Source organism: Phlebotomus papatasi, chromosome 1, assembly GCF_024763615.1.
Source record: "Phlebotomus papatasi isolate M1 chromosome 1, Ppap_2.1, whole genome shotgun sequence".
Taxonomy (NCBI): Eukaryota; Metazoa; Arthropoda; class Insecta; order Diptera; family Psychodidae; genus Phlebotomus; species Phlebotomus papatasi.
In genome coordinates this window covers 1,188,713-1,210,292 of record NC_077222.1, presented here as the reverse complement: position 1 = coordinate 1,210,292, position 21,580 = coordinate 1,188,713, and the positions used below count along the sequence as shown (strand labels likewise).

The 21,580-nt window shown below is 33.0% G+C and overlaps 1 protein-coding gene across 1 annotated transcript in view; it reads right to left on the bottom strand.

Annotated features, from left to right (window-relative positions):
• Nucleotides 1–1,627: 1,627 nt before the first annotated feature.
• Nucleotides 1,628–21,580, bottom strand: part of LOC129799837 (homeotic protein labial-like) — a 33,131-nt gene continuing 13,178 nt past the window's right edge. The window contains exons 3-5 of the mRNA XM_055844078.1: nt 6,126–6,218; nt 3,423–3,604; nt 1,628–3,364 (exon numbers count right to left, since the gene is read on the bottom strand). Of these exons, the coding sequence (XP_055700053.1) occupies nt 3,203–3,364; nt 3,423–3,604; nt 6,126–6,218 (437 nt within the window). The 3' untranslated portion in view covers nt 1,628–3,202. The remainder of the gene's footprint in view (nt 3,365–3,422; nt 3,605–6,125; nt 6,219–21,580) is intronic.

The following is a 21,580-nucleotide window of genomic DNA, read 5'->3' as shown; positions in this document are numbered from 1 at the left end:
TAAGAACTAGTGTCAGGACTTATTGATACCCTACTCTGTACCATTTGCAATAAGAAATTCGAACACTTATCATTATCGAAAAAACGTTATATTACTTAGACTTTATTGAATGCATTAAATAAATTTAAACATTTTGACAAAAGTGTCAATAGGGGTTCCTTGTCGAAGAGGTGTTCCTTCGACCCTAAAGTAATTCTATCTATTTCCTAGGAACTCTTACTTTAAGATATCTCAAAAACTGGACGTGATATACTATAGGTTTCTTAAGGAGATATATTAAAGACACACCAAGGACTCCTATAATACCGATGGTTTTCGTTTTGTTGCCCTGTAATGCTCGATATCTTTAAAACAATATTAGTTTGTATGGGAACTACCATACGGACGAGTCAGAGAGAAATCTAAAAATATTTATTTAAAGTTCAAGTCATATATCGGCTTTAAGCCGAATTTCGTGAAGATCGGTCAAGCTGTTTTTGAAATAAATTGCCAAAGTTGTGAATTTTCATATGAATATCGTTAATTTCCCAAGGACTGACAGTCCTTTTTAATTTAGGTCTCGGTAAATTTTAAGTTTTTCACCAATACCTGTAATATCTAGCCCCGTCTCTGGCGAAATGTTGGACTAGCTTCTATACATTTTTGCCCATTGTCCTTTCAATAAGTCCTGTATTCTCAAGTCGAATATCTGATTAAAAAATCGCAGTATTTGGTGCTACTCCTTTAGATTCTCCTAGGTTTAAGCTTGAGGATAATGTCCCAAAAGAAACATTCCTAAAGAAAAAACAGCATAAATTCTATTTGAATCCGATTTTGATGATTTTATGTGGTTCCGATAGCTTATAAACCTTTTCGGATAGTTTTTCAAAGAGTAATAACGTCTTTTTTGTAAGAAAATGGATAAAAGATTTCTTCAATTTTCCTTTCAAACTTACTTACTTTGAGCAACATGGAGCAACAATATTTACACAAATTTTCAAATAAATTATCTCATTTAATTTATTTGTAAATAATTTTAAAATTTTATCCAGAAAATTGTGAATTTGCAAATATTTTGGTTTTAAATCCAAAATTATGACCTACTTGGTGTTTTTTTTATTTTTTACGGAATCAACATATTGCCATTGCGATCCTATTCTTCTGTTATCCAGTGTATAAATCAGAAGATTTTAGGTATCTTCGGGAGAAACAGGTATATGAATGTGTGAGCCAGAAATTTACTTGAGGTTCGTCGCTTGGGAATTGATGTCTTTTGTTTCTCTCACCGATGCGACATTTAAATCACCAAGCAATTGAGTTGATTTGAATGTTACGAAGAAAATAGCACTGTTTGATGATTGATTTACTGCACGATGATGTGAAAGAGGTGTATTTTGATGAAAATTATCCAATTAGACGTTTTGCAGTGCGTTTATTCCACCCAAAGTCGTCAGCATGGTGTTTGCGCTAAAAGTGAAAGGTGATTTCGATATAGTGTTGCTAGTTCCACCACCAGTTTTGTCACCACAATTCATAAATTATGGCCTAAATGAGCTTCTTATAGAGTGTTATGTGTAATGCCAAAAAATAAGAATAAATAAGCGTATCATGTGGTATAGAGGCATATATACTGGTATGAGGAAAATTAGTTGTTAATTGAAAATTTTTATTTTTAACTATGGCATGTTCTCTCTTTACAATGCTTATAGTACATTAATCCCTGAGGAAGAAACATACTAAGAGTTTACTACTTGGTATTATTTATATCATCAGTAACTCATTAATACTTTTGTTGTCTCAAAAAATGTGACTACTTAAGACTTTTTCTATTTTATTTACAAGAATATAGCATTTTGTCTTTTAATGGTTTAGAAATTTGATTTAGGTGACTGTCCTTGTCAGTTTTGTGTTAGAATATCTGGCATAAATTCAGATGAGCATAATTTTCTACTAGAAAATATTTTTAGGGGGCGTAATCCTCTATCTTTGTTTTAAAATTTTATTTATTTTTTTAATATGTAATACTTGAGATCTACAAAAGTGACGAAAAAAACACTCGTATTATTGCAATCTTCGAACGAAATGCTAAAAAATAGACCACGCCCCTTAGAGAACGAGACAGTAAATAAAAGTATAGAATATGCTATTTATCCTCCTCAGCTTCTTTATTTTCAACATTTCTTCAAGAAAACAAATAAAATATAGAGACTAGCTGATGACAGTTGAAGTGAGTAGACAAAGTTTCCTTATTATCTTCTTTGCCCCTTTGATATTAATTGTACAAAATTTAAACGGAATTTTCACAATGTAATGTAAACAAAGTCAGTTTTATGCATATGTATATTAATGCTTTTGAGTTTATGCTCTTAAAAGTTGGTGACCAACGCCCAGAGTAAAACTGTGGAAAACTCCTTCAGAAGTTATATAAGCCATCTGCATCATAAAAAAACAAATGCTTCCTGATTAGAATTAAGAATAAGAAAAAAATAGTGTAATAAAATAAATTCACATGTCTTTTGGGCGTGGCTTGATTATTTAAGGGCGTGGCTAAATTATTTAGGGACACGCCCCTTCCAGCATTATTTACAGTTGAATTTTCGGGAGGGACTTATCAAAATAGTGTCATATTCTTCTATTTTTAAACATTAAAAATTATAATTTAGAACTCACGAAGTTACAATGAAAAGTATTTGGCTCAAACTTTACCAGAAAATGCAATACTAAATTTTATGGAAAGTATGAATTTCCTACAAGAAAAAAATTATGCTCATCTGAAGGGCTCTGAATGTCTTGAATAAGTTAAAATCTTTCACCTTCAATGATCTCTAAATTCGTATGAGGAACTGTTAATTGTAAATCCAACTACTTAGTATTTTTTTTTTGGAATTGCAGCTATTTACATGAATATTGTTTCCTACTTCTGCATTCTAAGAATTAGTTCAAAAGATATATTTGACTGATCTCTATCAATTTTATTTTATTCATTTAAAATAGGTGATTGGTGATAAATTTGTTATTTTTTCTCTTTTGCATCTACTTAAGTTAACAGCTGTTCCTGGTTTTGGAAACAATATAAGAAATATAAAACACAAAATAACATTAGACTAGCTTGAAATCGACTCAAGGTCCTCCTCTCTAACCCCACGCGGAAAATTTCTTATTTGCAAAAAAAAAAAGTTTGTCGCGTGAAATTCAGCGGAAGGGTACTGTTGCCACTGAGCACTCAATTTGATTCTCTACTGTTCTCACTGCTACCCGGTAGGTTTGTGTCACTGGTGGAGGCTGCTGTTCCGGTCGGGCTTTGGCTGAGTGGTTCTGCTGGGACTAGACCTTCTTTAATCCGTTTCTTTTGCTTCATTCGACGATTTTGAAACCAGATTTTCACCTGAAATATTCACAAGATGTTTCATTTTTCTCTCAGATGGAGATGCAGGGAAATTTACCTGAGTCTCGTTGAGTTGAAGAGCATTGGCTATTTCAATTCTTCGCGCTCTCGTGAGGTACTTGTTGAAGTGGAATTCCTTCTCCAGCTCCGTCAGTTGCTTATTCGTGAAATTTGTCCTTCCTGTGTTGTTGTTGTTGTTCATCAACAGAGGATTGGTACCTTGAGAAGCGGCTGAGAGGCCTTAAAAACAAATAAAAACAATGTTATTAAGATATACAAGGAGTTCTTAAAATTTATAGTTAACTATTTAAATATAACGGATCATTTCTTGCACTGCAAGTCATTGTTGTGATATTAATGAATTCTTAAATTGAACGTGAATGTGTACATAGAAAAACATTTGTTTACACATTATGCTTAGCCAAGCTCGCGTACAATGATGTTAAATTATGTTATTATCCGTTAAATTTGATCGAGTGCAATTTTTCCAATAATTTTATAATTCATTGGATAAAATTAATATAATCTTTTAAGACAAATTAAGTTTATAGTGGAAAGGTATAAAGCTAAACTAGGTATTAAAGGTATACTAGATTTCTTAAAAAATTAATTAAGTCATAGGTACAAAAAAAAAAAAAATAAAATACCCAAGTAGCAAAATCTCGTCAACATAACGTGATATTTATCATTTGGTCATGGTAATTATTTAGGCACTCGTACGTTATACACTGACAGACAAAATTGAACTAATATTTCATAGTTCAGGATCTCAGGATCTAATTTATATTTCATCTGAAACTTTTTTATCTTAAGGCCTCTACACCAGAGGCGTGCAAGAACCGTTGAAACCGAATTAATGTCAAATGAAACACGTACGTTTATGGTCAAAACGCTACCAAAACAAACTTTTTTTGACGTTAATTCGATTTCAACGGTTCTTGCACACCTCTGCTCTACACACTAGGAGCAATTTCGTTAAAAAATGCATTTTTTTTTAAAAAAATTTCCCCTGTCCTTGTAGGCAGAAACGTCAGAATTTTTTAAAAAAATTCAATTTTTGACGAAAACAGCTTCTAGTGTGTAGACACCATTAGAAAGCTCTATTGTAAACCAACAAAATATCTCTTATTAGGAGTTCTTGCAAAAAGAATAATTTATTTCTTAGGGCGTTTAAAAAAAAAGACATGTAGGTAAAATTTTGTCACATGTACCTAATTTTTGGTCTAAGATTTTATTTTGCATGGACGCTTTTGGATTTTTGGAGACCATATAACAGTGATCAGACTACATATCAAAGCTGAATCTAGTGATAAAAATATCAAATCCGGATTTCATCCAAAGTTTATTACAGTATATGGCTCAAAAATCCGCTTTCCGCGAGGCATAAAATCTTGGCTAATCTGTAAAACTAATCAAAGTCGATAACCTAAGTAACGTCAGTTTCAGGATACAATAATTAAACCATAAATTATCCGGTTGAGTGACGAATAGAGGATGTCCCGGGATTGGGCATATTTTCGGGACCGAAGAAAACCGCACGAAATGGCTTTATGCATACAGGAAATTTGCATACCTGCTGGAGATTTCTTTCGATTAAGTTGTCGAAACACCCGCAATATATGCAAAATATAGTTGGCACGAATTTCTCAGGCTATTTTCAATGCCAACAGTGCAAATTTACTCTTAAATTTTTCAAAACGGTTCAAATTGCATTTCAAATGTACATCCTCAAAAATTTTAAATACACATTTTTTTAGCTTCGAATGGTAGAAAAATTTGCAAAAAAATGTTTGCAGAATCCCATTATATGCTAATTCCGATATGCATAATTCCGGGACTACCTGTATACCATATATAAACGGAAACGGGCCGAAATTATCATTACTATGATCGAGATTTTATAGTAGTCATATTACTAAATATGTTATTGCAATTTTTCTTTAAAATGTTTATGTCTAGGGGAAACTGGGGTAAAATTAGTCACGCTGGGATGTTATAGTTTACCTTAGGAGAAATATTGAGGAAACTATAATTTTATGGAAGTAAACACCTCCCTTCCTATTCTTTAAAATATTTATAAACCTGATGCTAACATTTTTTGTGAATTATACGTGATAAAAAAAATCGTTTGCTGACTAATTTTACCCCACAGTAACCCCTACTTTTTTTTAAAGAAAAAAGTATTAATTTTGAATCATTTACGAAGGTGAAATATATATTTTTTTAAAAATATTTAAAAAAAATGATACTGAAAGTTTTATTATAATCATAATTATTATTATTACTATTTAGAATTATTAGAATATTTATTATAATTTATCACAGAAAATTCTAATGTTAGCAAGATATCAAGGAAAGAAAATTGGACTAATACTCGTACTGTATAATCTCCGTTTTACTTACGTAAAATAACTTTATCTTTCTGATCACTTTCTACGTAATTATTTGTGGTAAATATAACGTAATATTAAAGTAAGAGAGTGGCTACAGTTCGGGACAATCTCAGGCAAATTTTAGATATTTGTTTTTTTTTTATTTCAATTTATTTTATTAATGGTTTTCGTACTGCTAGCGATTTTCCTAAAATTTATACACTATAATAGTAAAATTTTGCTATTTGGGTATCGAAGAAAAGTATTTGTTTGTTTTAGTGCAATTGAAATAATAATCATTAATTTATCTTGATGCTATGTAGCATATTTGTTAACATGCAAAATTTGTGAGAAATTTAGTACTTCAGAATATTTTTGAGATAGCTTACCTAGTCCTGAGAGTCCAGACATTCCTCTGCAAGGATCCAGTGTTTGCGCAGGATGATTGCTGTACTCCTGCATTGGTGGTGTCAATTTTGGGGCTGAAAAGAAGGAAAAGAAAATTAAGATCTTTCCGCTAATCTCAAAGACAACTTCTCAATCAATTAAAAATCAAAGATCTGGCTATCGATCGCTGAAACTTGGTATTTCTCTTGCAATTTCAGAGCTGAGTTGCTCAGAAAGCGATAGGTGACACTTTTCCCAAAGCCCAGAAGAGAATATAATGTTGGAAATATCAATCAAGAATTTTTCAGTAGCTCATCCATCATTTTCTCACACACGTTTGATTTCGATGCAGTACAAATAAATCGATTAAATCAAATTACAATCGAACATTTTTCTGATGTTCATTCCTCAGAAAAAAATGAGCCAAGTGAGCTTAATAGATCGCTACCGGTCAGATTTGGTCTGTTTGTCGACTGTTTTTTTTTTGACGTTGTCCACGCATGCAATAAATCACTCGGAGAATTAATTAAATTTGAAGATGTCCAACAGTCAATTCTCACCTGAAGGTGATTGTCTTCTTTTCTTTTTAGACAGAAAGAGCACAGAGGTATGTGTGAATTAATTAGGAGATTTCTCACCTCAATTGAAGGGACTTTTTTTTTGGTGGGGTATTTCTGGAAAAGTCAGCAATTCTTCCCGCAGCTTTTCTCACAGTGGGAGGGTTGGAAAATTATCGCACAAGAGCAGGAAGGGAAGAAATTAATACTCGCAACAAAATCAATATGCTTTCGTGCGAGAACATTTTTTTCGTAATGTTTTTCTGTACACGTCAGTCAAAATTAGAGATAAAATCATCATCAGAAGCTTTAAATTCATGACGAGGCTCGTTCTTTTTTTTCACGCGGGGGTGAAAATGTCACGAGGGTTTTCCTACTTTTTCCAATACAATTTTCTCAGCAGGTATTCCTTTTCTATTAATTTAAACGAATGCTTTAGGATTTTTTTTCAGTTATATTACTGCCTATTTACTAAATTTAATATTTACTAAATATATTTTGCTATAAATAAATAAATTTTGTTCTTTTAGAATACTAAATGAGCAGTGAGCATTTTTTTGATATTTAATTTTGAGTAAAGCACGTCATAAAATAATGGTCGCCGTGACGTCATCACGTCGACATTGGACTGACATCAATTTTGATTGCTGTCAAATAAGTAAAATTTGAGTCATTCTGCTGACGTAATGTTAAAGACATTCAAAGGATGTTTTCATAAAGCATTGCGATATCTCTCGTCATTCCGTGTTACATGGGATGAATTGATTGTATTCGTTAAGTTAAAAGATTAATTAAACAAGCTTCATTTTATAGACTTATAAAACATTATTTGGCTCTAGATGAAAAGTACGTTACAATTTTTTCACATGTTTCTTAATGTTTCATATGTTTTTTTTTTTCTTTTTAAAGACTAATTACGGTATGTCTTATGCATTATTCATAGAACTACATTGTTAAATTAATTTTCTGACAAAATTCTTTAGAGAGATTAATCAGATGTTTCTCAGAAGCACTCCTGAATTTTAGAACTGTCAAAAATACGTATGATTGTATTGTAATTCCCATTGGATTTTCCTCTTCCATCTTATCAATTTTATTTGTCCATTGCACTTGCCTTAATCTTCATCGTAAGTTAAGCAAATCCAGCAATTGTTGGGTTAGGAGAATGGGATTGAAAATGTGAATAAGTCACTTTTAGCTATATCAGTTTCAACTGAGATATCACATCTTTCGATAAGGCTTTTGGGCCACAAAAACACTGCAAGAGATAGGGTTTCGGATTTTCCCAATTTCTCAGTGGTGATTGCAGCACTACTATCGCCAATTACTACGTGGGATTTAGTCATGGTTCTGGTAGGGATTAGGACTTAATGCGGATGGATTAAGTTTAGGAGGACTTCGCGATATTGTTGATTTGAAAGATAGGGTATGCCTTGAAACCCTTGGCCTTTTGTGGGATGAGTAAGTTGCACAACAACGTCTTGAACCTCTTGAGAAAATTAGTGGATATTTTTGGAAGCACGTGACTGTAATTCGGGGGAAAGATAAGCTCAGGAGACGAGTTAAAAGATAGACACTCAAGGGTCATAAAAGAGACATCACTACTTAAGAATTTTCTTATCAATCAATTGGAAGCTATCGGGGAAGTGAGTTGCACTTGAAACCAATCTCCAGATTATCATCTTGGTCATCCGTCTCAGACAGACTAGGCAGCCAGGTAGGCATCGAAATTTCTGATCCAGTAGCCCATCATGATTGTCTTCAATTGCGAAGATGGTACACGGAGACGTGGCCAGGAGGAAAAATTTGCATTACTCATGTTCTTAGACACCACACACCGACCGACTGTGTAGGAAAAAGTTGTTTAAGCATTTGATTTATGAGTTAGACATGGCATAAAATGAATCTTGACAGATGCGATAGACATCGCGGTTTTTTTTCCATCTGCTCTATCTGGCACCAAAATAACATCTTTCTCCTGCAATGCATCGCGAAATAATACCCAATTCTGCCATGGGCAATTTGGCAATAAAACAATTTAATTAATTGACTTATTGAAGTAGCTGGGCTTAAAGAAATGTTTCGAAACATCCGTGGGTCAAATTCGAGGAAACTCCCGTGAAGACCCTCATTGGTAAATCAATCAAACAATTGGTCAATATGCTTCTGGCACGTTTTATCTTCTTCATGTCATTCTTCGCTGGAAAGCCAAGAATCATGCTGAGGGATCAAAGTTTCAAGGTGATTTTTGGTGAAATTTCTGAAATATTGACTGTAGAGTACGAAAAAAAATACTGAAAGTGAATTTATAGGCGAGTAGAGAAGGGCGACTAATTTATTCCCTAAAACAGTCTACGACTACAAAATCAGAAGTGGGATTCTCATGCTGCACAAGTGGAGAATCTTCTAAAATGATTTAGTCGTGATTGGTCGCTTTGTCTCATAAAAAAGAAATTTATTTTTACGGATAATCTTGATAATCCCATGTAGTAAAATCAAATCAGCAAAATGTTATTTTTATCATTTGGTCATAGTAATAATTTGGTCACCGGCATGTAATAATTTTGAAGTGGAAAGTAAACTTCCCGTTATAATAAGGTAATTATTTCTATTAAAACTAAACCTACTGATGTTTCTTGGTTGTTTTTCCTAGAACGCTTGGTCAAATGGCAGACCGCAGTAAGGATACTCAATAAACATTTCTTGGAAAAGAGATAAAAATAGGTGTGATTAGAAGGAATCACGCCTAATTAGAATATAAACACTTAAAAATATATTACACGCATATTTTAAGAAATTCATAAAGTTTGATACCTACATTGTACCGTGTAAATATATCGTCGGTTCCGAAGAAGACTATTGTAAGTCTACTTACAATAGTATAAAAAGATGGTATCATTGGATGCAGAAACCTTATATCTATATCCCCACAAAATTTTATGTTGATTAAGATATTCCTGCAAAAGTTACAAGAAGAAAACTTAAAATCAGCGTGCCCAATTATTGCGTTTTTTGCCCACAATTTTGCTATAATTAATTTAAAAGTAGTGTTAACAAGAAGATATTCAATGCGTAAGTATGATAAAATAGTTTCAAAAGCTGAAAGTATACTAATTGCAGTGAAATTAATGAAAATAAATTTTAGCTGTCAAACTTTAAACCTCTTTCCTGTAAAGTTTACATTTTGGACTTACAATAGTCTTCTTCGGAACCGACGATATGTTAATTTCAAAAAGGTTATAAGCCGGTCATATTGACCAGTCTTGGTAGGGTTAGTATTAAAATTATCAAATATTAAAGCGGTCTTCTGAATGGAGGTTTAGTTCAGTTCCCTGAAAGTCTTTAAATCCTAAATAGCAACCAAATTTATTGATTTTTCAGTATCTTATAGGTCATTTGCCTATAAGATATATCTTATAGGCAAATAAGAAGTATCTTATAGGTCATTTGCCTATAATAATCTAATCCTTAGCCAATTTTTTTCGAAAAATCTTGACTGATAAGAAATTTAAGAAGTTAAGCCATATGGCTAAGCCTTAGAGATTTGAGTGTTCGTATAAGAGAAATTTACCATGTCACGTTATTTCATTTGTTTTTTTTTTCACCAACTCATAGCGCTATGAGTAATATGATCATGACAGGATAACCGAGAGAAAAATGAAACGGTAATCGCAATTTCAAAAACTTACATTTTACTGACGCAAATTTTACTTCGAGAACATTAGATATTTTATAAATGTGTTCAAATGTAAATATTTCCGGTAAAAATATTGTAATATCGGGGTAAAAGAGTATGAACAAAGTTTTCATACACCTAAATTGTATTTCAAATTAAATTTTGCTACTTGGGTATTTATTCTGTACTTTTACTACTTATATTCTTGCTCATAATCTACAGAATCAATAGTGTTTTATAGTTCATTGTAAGAAAATTTCAGTAAATTTCAATCAGATTTCGAGCCTCTTTGAAGTTAATTAAATGACAATATTTCACAGTAATAGCCTTAATATTTCAAGAACTCAGTCTCTCTGGGACCATGAACCCTTTTTGTCCTGTCCATCTTGACCATCTGTCTAAAGGGTAAATCTCATCACTGTGACACCAAACATGACTCTATTAATTCCCATGCACGACCAAGAAATGGGATTTTTCTGCACCCTCTGCCAGTGAAGGTTTTCACCTTTTTTCCGTGTTTATAAACCATCAAAATCGAATGATCCATTTCGACAAGTCACTGATAACACTGGCGCCGAATCTCATGTTTGCTGTCACAATGGAATGCCATAATCAGCGCCCAAAATTTATTAACTCTTCACTGCATTTTGCCTATCAGGAGCCCCAAATGAGGGTGCATCAAAATCTAAAATGAAATCCAATAGGGGCAAGTCGGGATACTTTAAACAGGGGTTAATTTTCCACTGCATATTATAGTCAGGTTTAGAAGAGATGCTGGATGGACTAGTTATTTAAACAAAAGCTAATAAGTGAACAACGAATAATTTGATAATTGCTAGAATCTTTTGGCCCCTACACATTTGGAGCAATTGTCAAAAATGCAGAGCTATAGATGGAAACGTCAAAATTCTGTCAAAAATGGATTTTTTGACAAAAATTACTCCCAATGTGTAGAAGCTTTTAAAGGCCCCTACACACTAGGAGCAATTTCTTTAAAAAATGCCTTTTTGAAGAAAATTTCCCCCATCTTTGGAGGCAGAAACGTCAGATTTTTTTTTTTAAAAGGCAATTTTTGATGAAAATTGCTTTTATTGTGTAGACTAGACACCATAAGGCAGAGGTGTGCAAAAACCATTGAAACCGAATTAACGTAAAAATAAGTTTGTTATAGTAGCGTTTTGACCATTGACGTTCATGTTTCTTTTGACGTTTATTCGGTTTCAACGGTTCTTGCACGCCTTTGCCATAAGGCCTATACATTGGTCAAAATTTTCGTCAAAATACTCCATTTTGACGAAAATTCTTTCCAATATGTAGGGGTCATTAGATTCTATTAGAAATTTATTTTTATATTGAAAGTAGTTCTATCTGTCAAAAGCTGGATGAAATATGAACTATTCCTTATTATTTATCAATAAACAATTTTAAAACTGTGGTATTTTACAAATAAGAAACTGTTTGATTTGTTTTATGTTTCTTTTTAAAAGACCATTTGAGAATTTGGCGCGCTATATCCAAAGATCGTTTGTCTCGCTATATCCTGGGTTTTGGTATACTTTTTTTTTATATAAAAGATGACAAGGACAGTTACTAACATTTCCTAAGCCTTTTACTTAAATCTGAATAAAAAAGATCTTGTTTTGAATTAGTTTTTGTAGCAATCTTGCATCATTGTGAAATAATGAGAAGAATTAATTATATATTTTGCATTGATGCTGCAAAAGACATCAGATTTTTGTATAATTCCTTTACGATTTCTTCCTTAAATCTAAGTTCTAACAATCGGAAAAAATCAGACAAAGATATCGTCAAAATGACGTCGTTTTGAGGATAAAATTGCCAAAATGGCATAGGGGGATGTGGGGCTACATTGACGATATTTGGTATATTTCTAAAGAAATCTGAGGTTTAACGTAATGCAATTTAGATAGACATAGCAATTGTGAATATAAATTAACTAATTGTAAGGCCCAGCTTCCTTTAGACATATGCTAAAACATAATTTGGCATAAACACAAGTAGATTTTGATTCTCCAATAGTGTCTTGGATAAAAGATAAATGGAACTCTATTTGCACAAAAAAGTCGTTGATATTCGAAGAATTCAAATTCAATTTCGAATTTTCATACTAAATTTTCGAACAAGGTGGGGAAAATTTCTCAAATATAACACTAAAAAGCTGGCAAAAGAATTACTCAGTGATTATGAAGTGATTAAATAATGGGACTAGAACAGTATGCGTCGCGGTCTTGTTTTTTTTCTCACAACAATGTGAAGACCGACATATTTTGACACTTGAGCACTTCGAAATTCGAACAGAATGTAACTTTCGCCACCTTGCGAAAGTATTAAGAAGTAATAAAGTCTCTTTTTTGGATCTTCAAATAGATTTTCGAATTTTTAAAAATCTACTTGTGAACGATAAGAATATGTCAATGTAGCCCAACAGCTCATAGTAGCCCCACCTTCTTCTATTTTTTTTTGAAAGTAAAAAAATTAATCATTATTCACTGACAATGTAAATTTTAAATTTGGAGTTTAAATTCGCTGCTAAAAAGGCCCTACCCTCCCCTATGAGAAAAGCCTTTCGTATTGATTTCATCTTCTAATTGATGAGTGTCATCTGTTGGGCCAAAAAAAAGTTAACTCAAGAGGTAGAGAGGCAATTAAAGTGGCTGAGAGGTGCTTAATGACCGTTTAAATTGATTTTGATAGATAAATTCATAATTCCCGTGATGAATGAGGCCTGTGGGTGGAAAGTGTAACAAGTTGTTGAAGTCGATAATTCGGTGATGGAGAGATGGAGTGGTTCTTGTTAATTTGCCTATAGACTACCTAAACACTGTGTTGAGCGGAAGTAAACGACCGGAACTGATTGATATCACCCTCACAGATCATCAAATCCGGAAAAAAAAAGTTCAATCACTTTTGGTAATTAACACATGGGGGAAGTGTTTGAGGAATCCCCAAAACACTGAAGAAAATAAGATGAATTATCTGTTGAGTAATTCATTGTTGAGTTATTCATAGAGCAAGAGGTAAATTTGTCTGAGTGAAGAAGTCTTTTCGTGCAAGAAATGAATGTTGTTATCAGAACATATAAACAATTTTCATGATAACGAAAACAGCTACTGGAAACGACGTTGTTTACACAAATAATAAAATACTCTTCATATAGATTGGGAGAAGAGAGACCTCGATTTTCCTTCACACGTAGAAAAAAGAGAAAATGTTGACAAATTTAACATGTGTAAAATGTCAAGAACTTCTTGTCACACTACCTTCCCGAAAAAATCCTCAGGCTAACCCATAAAAATGCACACAAGGAGGGAAATTTCTGGGAAATTGTATGTTTAGATAAAACACTGATATCTCTTCTATGATTTTATTTAGCAAATTCAAACTGATTTAAAGTAAACTCCCATCAATTGGTGGGCATTTGGTCTTTGAATTGATTTTGAGGACTTCTGCCTGTCCCAATCCTTTTATTTAGAGAAGATAAATTGCCTCTTGGACGGGCCTTCGACACTTTCAGTGGATGACAACAAATTTGCCAGCACTTTTGGCAGCAATGAACAACTCTTTTTATTGATTTGCCTCCACCCGCATTAGACCAATCTTCCCCCAAAAAGCCCTCGAGATGCCATCTAGTTTAGTGGGTACAAATAACTAATTTGACAATACTAATTAATGGATGGGGCCCGCAGTGACATAGGAGGAAATAAATTGGGGCTGGAGGATGTGTGGGATTATCTAAATTTAGTTTATGTGTTCCATTTTATCCAATTACAATTTCATTTAACCAGACATTCTGACATATTCACGAAATCTTTCAATTGAGATTTTTTTTTAGCAGAAAAAAAATCTCAAATTAAAATAGAACACTGAGAAGAAAGTGATATATACTCTGAAAAAAATGTCTTGTTAAACAAACAAATGGATTTTGTTGAAATTTTGTCAAAAGGATGTTATTTACCAATTTGACAAAACTTTTTTTTGCATTTTATATGGAAAAATACCCTTTTCACAAACTTTCAACAAGATCCAATTGGCCGTCGATTTGACAAAACTTTTCCATATTCTTTATGGAAGAACATCCTTTTTACAAACTTGTCTTGTTAATTTGACAAGACATTTTATTCAGAGTACAATTACAGAAACTTACGTTTTACTGACGTAAATCTTACCTCTAGGTAAAATATTTTCGAAAAACTGACGTTATCTTTTCGGTTAGTTGTAACGGAATCATTACAAATGAAAATTACATAATATTGAAGTGAAACTATGACCAAAGACTACCATTAACCTTATTACCATAACCTTTTCATGACAATTAGATTTTGTTACTTGGGAATGATAAGTAAAAACAGTAAAAACTCTTTATTTCCTCATTTATGTTCAAAATCAAATTATTAACTCCATCAATACAACTACTATGCTCTCTTGTATGGAAAACTCTCGAGAAAAACATGGCTTGAAGATTCCCAAAAAATTGCCTCATATAATTCCCCATGAATTAGTCGATAAGGTTGTGTGATAAGGTGCTCAAAGGTCATCGGATGATGATTGTTGTGGGCGATACTGTGAAAAGTGGTTATATCATATCATTTCAGTCCATCGGGCTCTGTGAAGGGTATTAAGTGAGTCTTTCTGTTGATCATAAAGCAGTCATATGTAATCCCTCAGCCTTTTTCTTACTTTACTGAAAAGTCGTGGGCCTGCTCGACAAAACACACCTTCCAATCTCTACAAAATCCCAAAGAGAATGCCTCCATGAAGAGTCTCAAGACACCGCCCACAAATTCTTTGCTATCTCTGGGAAAATTCCCCTCATACCATTCAAAAGTTTTCCATGCATCTCGATAAGGGTCTCGAGATTTCCGTATCAACACGTGATATATTTTTCTTAGGCGGTAATATTTCTTGCAAACAAAAACACATCATCTATCAGAGAATAGCCAAAGAAGAAGAAGAAAAAAAAGTTTAAAAGCAATCAATTTGTCCAATCTGCTATTTTCTTCACGAGCATCACCTTTTGGCACGTGAGTTATTTATGGGTTTGATGTATTTATCACAAATTACCACAAAATTGCCATACAATTCATCCAATATTGTTAGTTTAAAAGCTAAAGAAAGACAGCCTGAGAAAAAACCCATTAAAATTGAATCATGAAATCGCGAACAATTTTGATGGAAAACCACAGCGACAAAATGTTATCTTATTCATTCTCTCTGCTGGGCCTTTATCAAGTTTTTAGCACCTTATCGCGACCCTCAGTAAATTATTTTGGCTACTGGTTTTTCTTCTTTATTATTTCGCAATAAATTTTACAGTCTATTCAGCTGATTGTAAGGGAAACTGGTCAAATGGAACATGATGCAATTTAATAATGTTTTACTTGAGATTATCACATTTAGTATTAAAGAATAATTAGTATTAATTGTTTAGCTGGACTGTTTACAAATAAGAAAAAATTAAAAATTTGAAAAGTGAAAATTTGTGTGTAAATCGAGAAAATTAAACTTTTTAAGTTATCATCGCTGCACGTATGCAAGAACCCGTCAACTTCACTCTGGCGTATATTTACAGGAATTCTATTAAGAATGTTCAGGGAAGTACCTAATTAGGGCTAAAATTCATAGATCATAGAGTTTTCACGAAAACCATTAGAGTGTTAGAGCCTCGGGCTGATCCTCGAGAATATTTAGCTTAAAAAATCGGCAGTAAAGATTTATCCCGAAACGGTCATACACTGAGGATAATTGATTAGACGTCCTCTGCACAAATTTGCTTTACTTAATTCTTTAGTGACAAATTTTACATACTAAATGTTCTTGAGAATAAGCCTAAGGTTCTTGACACACTTAAGACTTAAGCCGAGAGATAGCTTAGTCTAAAATGATAGAAATGTTGTTTAACCATTATTTCTAATATAAATGCTCTAAGCTATTTCTCGGGTAATCCGGTATATAAGGCCCTAATAGCATCTACACATTAGGGAAATTTATGTCCATATTGAAGAGTTTTTCCTACACACGTAGGAAATTTAATTCAATATGGACATAAATTACTCTAGTGTGTAGAGGCCATAAGTCTACTTGAACCCTTACATAGGCTTCAGACTAAAGAGTTAGCCATATTGCTCAACTGTTATAATTTCTTATCAGCCAAGATATTTTGGGTTAGATTATCAAGGACAACTGACCTATTAGATTCTCAAAAAGCAATAAAACTGGTTAGGGGAGATAGGGGTAGAATTAGCCAGCAAATGAAGCTTTTTTTTCGCGTGTGATTTGTGAAAAAATGATAAGGTTTGTCTAATGTTTTTATGTTTCATAAGTAGCATTGGGATATTGGCTGTATGAAACAGTGTAGTCTAAGGCTCTAAAATCCTAGATTTTTTTCTAGAGAGGATAATGAAAAAAGTTTGACACATTGGCTACACTTGCCCCGGTCTGGGTAGATATAGCCACTTTTGGGGTTCTAATTGCCATCAGAATTCCAGACGAAATTTTAAAATGGAGATACCAAATATTGTTTCGCTTGATACACTGAAGCCTACTGATGCTAAATATGCCATTTTAATCTAAAGAAAAAGGCTTTAGCCGACTTTTTTTATGACATTCTTGTAATTGAGGCAAAATTGATGAAAATATCCTGAAAAAATCTATTTCACAAATTTTTCATCCGAATGGCAATATTGCTTGGAATATCAATAGTACTTTTTCATCTAACAATTATCCATGTATTAGTGAAAAATCATTGATAGATTTATCCCGCCACGGAAGAGTGGCTACAATTGCCCCGAGGGCTGTTTGAATGCTTATCATCTTATATAAAAAAGTGGATAATTATTATCCAAGTGGAAAATATTTTTTAATTAACTTTATTAAACCAGAAACGAGGTAAAACTATGAAATCTTGACTAGAAACTCAGAAAACCAAATGCTGGTCCAAAAACTGTACCATCAAAATTACAATTTTATACCCATTTTATACAAATGCTTCTAAATTGTAGGATAACAGGATCAGAGTTATAATTTTTTCTGGATATATGGGGATGTGTTCCTATTTTCATTAAAAAATACTTTGCTCGATGTACATTTTAAGAAAAACGAAAAAAATCCACTGACTAATTCTACCCCTGGCTATGGGGTACCCCGGTCTCCCCTACCATTTAAGATTCTGATACCTTCGGGAACTGTTCTAAACTAAACCTCTAGTCTGAAGACCGCTTTAGTCAGAAATTGTTTTCCAAAAATTTATACCTTTACCCCGCTTTGAGTTATTGAAAGGAATTTATTATTTTGAGATAGAAACCCTTGTTAAGGGACACATAAATACAGAGAAAATGTTTTGAAGTATACCTTTATTAAATACCACATGGCCAATATGATAAAATTAATCTCATAACTATGCTATATTATCATAAATTTAGTAATAAAAATTTAATAATCTGTGATTGCGGTAGTGAGATTCAGGGATTAATTTTAATAGAATACGGCCCTTAAGGGAAACTGGGGCAGTATTAAACATCGAGTAGTTGTAAGCACTTCAATTTTTTAGTCACATATTGGACTTCAGAAGACAAGACCTATATGAATTTATAGATATTTTAAGAATCCTTGTCCGCTAAAGAAATGATCAACGTAATTCGAAGTAGTGTAGACTTAAAAATTAGTTTTTACAACTTCCCCATGTTTTCAACCTAGTTTCCCATATTCTATTATTTTTTCAGTTACATTATTTTGCATAGCTTTAATATACTTTTTTTTTAGTAGATTTGCAAATATTGTGGTGTAGTTTATGATACACTAGACATCAAAATCAGTCTAATTTATTATCATAATTTTCAACAAAACTATCCCATAACCAAACTTGAATATATCCCGCAATATGATAAATTGATTTAGATAAATAAGAGAAAAACTTAAATATTCAAAAGATGCCGGTCTCTACAGGTAGAAAATTTTCCTTTAGGGGAAGATGGGACTACTTTGAGCCGTGGGGCTACATTGTTATGCGATTTTTTCGCATATTTATAATGGAAACTGGGTTTTACCATGATGTAATTTGGATAGACAAAATAGTTGTGGATCTAAATAAAAGAATTGTAAGGACCAGCTTTATTTAGAAATAGGCGAAAAAGTCGCATAATAATTTAACCCCAATAGCTCAAAGTAGTCCCACCTCCCCCTATTTCGGTATAAAATAGTTTAATGAATTTTTTCAGTAAATTATTTAAAATAATTAGAATTCCATTTGAATTCTTACATTTGTTTTTCACTAGGACGTCTGGGTCGCAAAGCCAGTGTGTTGTCCAGTAAAAGCTACAGAGACTGCTCTTTAAACTCAAATAATTAATCGAAACATAGAGAAAATCATTAATTTTTTAACACATTATGCCCTGGACACACTTACGACTAAAGTCCAGAGACGACTAAGCTATTGTCAAGTCAGTTCCTGACACACTACAAATGAGGCTTAACACCAAAAAACATAACTTCCCTGGGTTTTTATGCAGTTATTTCTACTGAAATGCACTAATACTCCTCTGAAAATGAAACTATTTGTAATATCATGTCTCAGTACATGTCCAATAATTATTGTTAATTACAATTATTTGTGAGGTGGAAGCTAACTCGCGACTTAAGCCAATTTTAGCTATTCTAGTGAATAATTCTTGTTGTTATACGTGAATTGTGAAGTAAATTTAAAAGTAGTTTCATTTTCAAAGGACTACTAGTGTATTTCAGTAGAAATATCTGCATAAAAACCCACGAAAGTTATGTTTTGTGAGTGCTAGAAAATGTTAAGCCACGTTTGTAGTGTGTCAGGAACTGACTTGGCTATGAACGAACTTAGTCGTCTCTGGACTTTAGTCGTAAGTGTGTCCAGGACATTACAGAGATTAAAAAATTTTTCTCGTTTTTATATAAAACTTTCTTACTTTCTTAATTTTAAAATTTAATGTAGTAATTTTGGTATCGGTGAAGCTTTCACAATTCTTCGGCCTCTTTTTCTTGTCAACAACATTCCCAATACTTCTAATCGCTCCGCCCTTTGACGATGTTCTTGTAACACCCGAAAAAAAAATTCCCTCTCAATGTGGAACAATGCTCAAGTCCCCTGCTTTGGGATTGCATCCTAAGTCCAGAAGGGGGAAGCCTTCCCATCTTTCTGGCTCTCCATCTGCGCACCAATTCAATGGCATTCTTAATTCGGGTAATACAGAATGACAACTTGACGGATCACCAGAGTTTTTTTTCTCCCTCTTGCTCTCATTTTTCCATCCACGGGAATATTTTTATTGTATGACGAGAAGAACGCCATTGGAGGGATGAATTAGCCTTCATTCTCTGGCAGATTCAGCCAGAGTGCTCCCCGGACTAAGAGGGTGATGGAAAAAAGCTTTCCTCATGTGTTCTGGAGATGGAAAAGTCTCCGGGAAAAAAAAAATTTCTCAGTGGGTGTGAGAAAAATTTCACACGTCAGTCAAAAATTTCAATTACCAAATTGCCTTTTTTCCCTTCGAGGGCGCCACTTTGGGTTTTCTCCAGGATTAAAGGGGTGGCGGTGTGCAAATGTTTTCTATCCATGTTTATTTTTTCCATAAAATAAAATTATGCTGCGAGCTTTTCGAACAGAAAAAAAACAGGGCGGAGAGTGTCGCAAGAAAATTGGTATAGAGAACCTAATGGAATTTTATCCAGAATTTTATATCGTGGTGAAGGAAATGACTTCAATTTCTTTTTTCACCTCCAACTTTCTCTGTCAATATGGATTTTAGCCAAGAAAATTTCGATGGCTTTTCCCTTCTTATCTTCACTGGCCATTCACACGAAGGACCTTTTTTTCTTTGGTCAATTCATGGTTCAAGTAATATTTACTTTGGCCATCTAAAGTGCTTCTTTTATTGCTCGAACTCTTTAGAGAGGTAGATATATATAATTTTTCAATTCTGGTTTGTCTTATATTTTACGATTTACGAAAACTTACGTAACATTGTTTATTAGTCTGTTTCATCATTAAATTTCGCTGCCAGAAATCCGGAACTGTCCGATTTTAACCATTACTCCCATCGGTTTTTCAATGTCAAGGGTTAAAAAGGGTCTTGAATGTTCTCTAGTTAACCAATTAGGCCGAATATGGATTTATTTGAAAGGTCTTTGAGTCATAGACCTGGTAATAAACTTTAATGTCCTCAATTCTGAGACCAAGATCAAGATCGATATTAAGAAAATTTTAAGATTCTGGAACTCTGAAATCAAAAAATCAAGATCAAAATGCCATATCTGTCAAATGTCTTGGAATTTTGAAAACCAAAATACAAAATCGGTGTAAATATTACCCTTTTTAGGTGTATTAGGGGTAAAGTTACCCTTTGTCATGTTAATTTTCCCCTAAAAACTTGTAAAATTAACATTAAAAAATGTTGATATATTTTTACACCTGAAAAGTGTTAAAGTTATGAGGAAAAAAAGTTAATCGCACCCTCTTCTTTTCTCAGTGTATGCTTGGTAAAGCTTAGAAATACTATAAAAATACTGCGTTTGGTCCTGTCCTGTAAGTTTCTTGTAAGTTCTCGGAAATGGTACATGTTTCTAGATATTCGTATCGAAATACAACACCCTTAGAATACCTGCAAAAGAATCACAACTTCCATAAGCATTTCAGACTTTATCATACATCACAATTCTTGTTTTTACTTCCTTTACTCCAGATATGGCTTTTGATAATCATTTAATACGACTTATAATTAATTTTCCTAATTTATAAGATGAAATTTCAACAAATTCAGCACAGAAATAAAGATATTTGTCAGAAGTGACGTTTCGTTAAGTGTGGAAAATCTTGAAATTTTGGTTTTAGCAAGGACATTTTAAGTTCCACAAATATTTCGCGTCAAAATATGAAATTTTGATTTCGGAAATATTTGGCAGCTTGAAATTTTGATCTTGATCTTGGTCTTTGAGTCCGACAGCCTTACATAAAACAGAAGAAGAATAAGAAGATCTTGGTCTCAGAATTGAGGCAAACATTTCCATGTGACCCGGTAAATTTAATTTTTATTCGAAATTAAATTGAATTAAATTGAAATTGAAATTAAAATTGAATTTTGGGCGTATTTATAAATCGGTTTAAAACGGTTGTGAACGAATAAACATAAGGGTCCATGAGTATTCGACCAACCAACCAAATAGCTAATGCAAAACCAATTTT